Source organism: Alligator sinensis, unplaced genomic scaffold (assembly GCF_000455745.1).
Source record: "Alligator sinensis unplaced genomic scaffold, ASM45574v1 scaffold1275_1, whole genome shotgun sequence".
NCBI lineage: Eukaryota > Metazoa > Chordata > Crocodylia > Alligatoridae > Alligator > Alligator sinensis.
Window position 1 is genome coordinate 135,993 of NW_005843424.1, and position 1,638 is coordinate 137,630.

Consider the following 1,638-nt stretch of genomic DNA (forward strand, 5'->3'; position numbering starts at 1 on the left):
TTCCTCTGATATTCCTGTAATATTTCTATGATATTGCTCTACCTTTTACCCTGTTTCCGCCCTACCCCTGTAATCAATAAAGTTCTCCTTGTGACCGGTGTGGGAGACTTATTGAGGGGTGGGTCTAAATTATGCCGAGGAGGCCCCTTAGGTCGGTGGACTAAGGGAGAGTTTCGTAAATAGCCCCTGACTTGGGGAAGTGCCCCAAGTGCTTGTATTGGGTCTAGTACCCATTGGACGATCAGGCCTGTGTTTTCCAAGGTGCGCAGAGCCAGAAGTGAGTCCAGAGCCTTGGATGGTGGCAGCGGGACCCCCAGGCTAGCGGGTGTGCTCCAGGGAAGGGGTCGGCCGGACGGGAGGCACCCCAAGGGAGGCACTCGGGGCCTGGAAGGTGGTCGGGCGCAGGGAGGTGGGCGGCTCAACGCAGGAGCGCTCCCTACAGGCCCGCCACAGTATATATAGGGACAGACAGACTGCATCTGGGTACAGGGATTGTTCAGGATGTGGGGGCATGAGCAGGCAGAGCTGTGGCAGGCTGTGTTCACCCAGCTCCTGTCACATGTTTTCACAGGACTTCATGAAGAGCCTGACACTAGCAAACAAACACTTCTGGATCGGCCTGTCCGTTCCCTCCCCAGAGAAAGGCTGGACCTGGCTGAACGGCTCCCAGCTCAATCCAGCTGTGTGAGTGTTTCCTGTTCCAAAATTAACTTTCTCTTTCAGCAGAAAGTGGCAGGGAAGTGGGGGAGATTTTGGAAAAAAATCCCAGTCATCCTGGGATACCAGTCTGCTCTATTTAGGAGATATTGGACATCTGGGAAGAGGTGACACTGATGCTGCAGGGACTGGAGGAAGTGTTTCATAGTTTCATAGTAGTTTGGGGTCAGAAGGGACCTGAAGAGATCATCTAGTCTGACCGCCGCCACTGGCAGGAGCGCACACTGGGATCACACGACCCAGTTCCCTGAGGATCTAGTCAGGGAACTTCTGGAGGGACTGGACGTATTTAAATCAGCTGGTCCTGATGATCTCCACCCCAGAGCGCTGAGGGAATTAGCAGAGGTCATTGCGGGACCCCTGGCATGGCTTTACAAGCACTCGTGGTGCTCTGGTGTGGTGCCAGAGGACTGAAAAAGGGCCAATGTGGTTCCCATTTTCAAAAAAGGGAGGAAGGAGGACCCAGGAAACTATAGGCCAGTTAGTCTTACCTCGATCCAGGGTAAGCTGTTTGAGAGAATTATCCTGGCACATGTCTGTGAGGAGCCGGCAGGGGAGGTTATGCTTAGGGGCAGCCAACACAGCTTCATTAGAGGCAGGTCCTGTCAGACCAACCTGGTGGCCTTCTATGACAAGGTCACTAAAGCCTTAGATGCAGGGGTAGCAGTGGATGTAGTCTTTCTGGACTTCAGGAAGGCCTTCCACACTGTCTCTCACCCCCATTCTCATTAAAAAATTAGGGGACTGTGGCGTCGACACCTACACAGTCAAATGGGTCACTAACTGGCTGGAGGGCCGCACCCAGAGAGTGGTGGTGGGTGGGTCATTTTCGACCTGGAGGGATGGGGGCAGTGGGGTCCCCCAGGGCTCGGTCCTCAGGCCTGCACTGTTCAACATCTTCATCAGTGACTTGGACGAGGG

General features: G+C 54.2%; 1 protein-coding gene across 1 annotated transcript in view; it reads left to right on the plus strand.

Annotated features, from left to right (window-relative positions):
* The window catches only part of LOC102379504 (killer cell lectin-like receptor subfamily B member 1B allele C), a 17,861-nt gene that overhangs the window by 14,034 nt on the left and 2,189 nt on the right, over positions 1-1,638 (plus strand). The window contains exon 5 of the mRNA XM_025195194.1: positions 572-684. Coding sequence (XP_025050979.1) covers positions 572-684 — 113 coding nt within the window. The remainder of the gene's footprint in view (positions 1-571; positions 685-1,638) is intronic.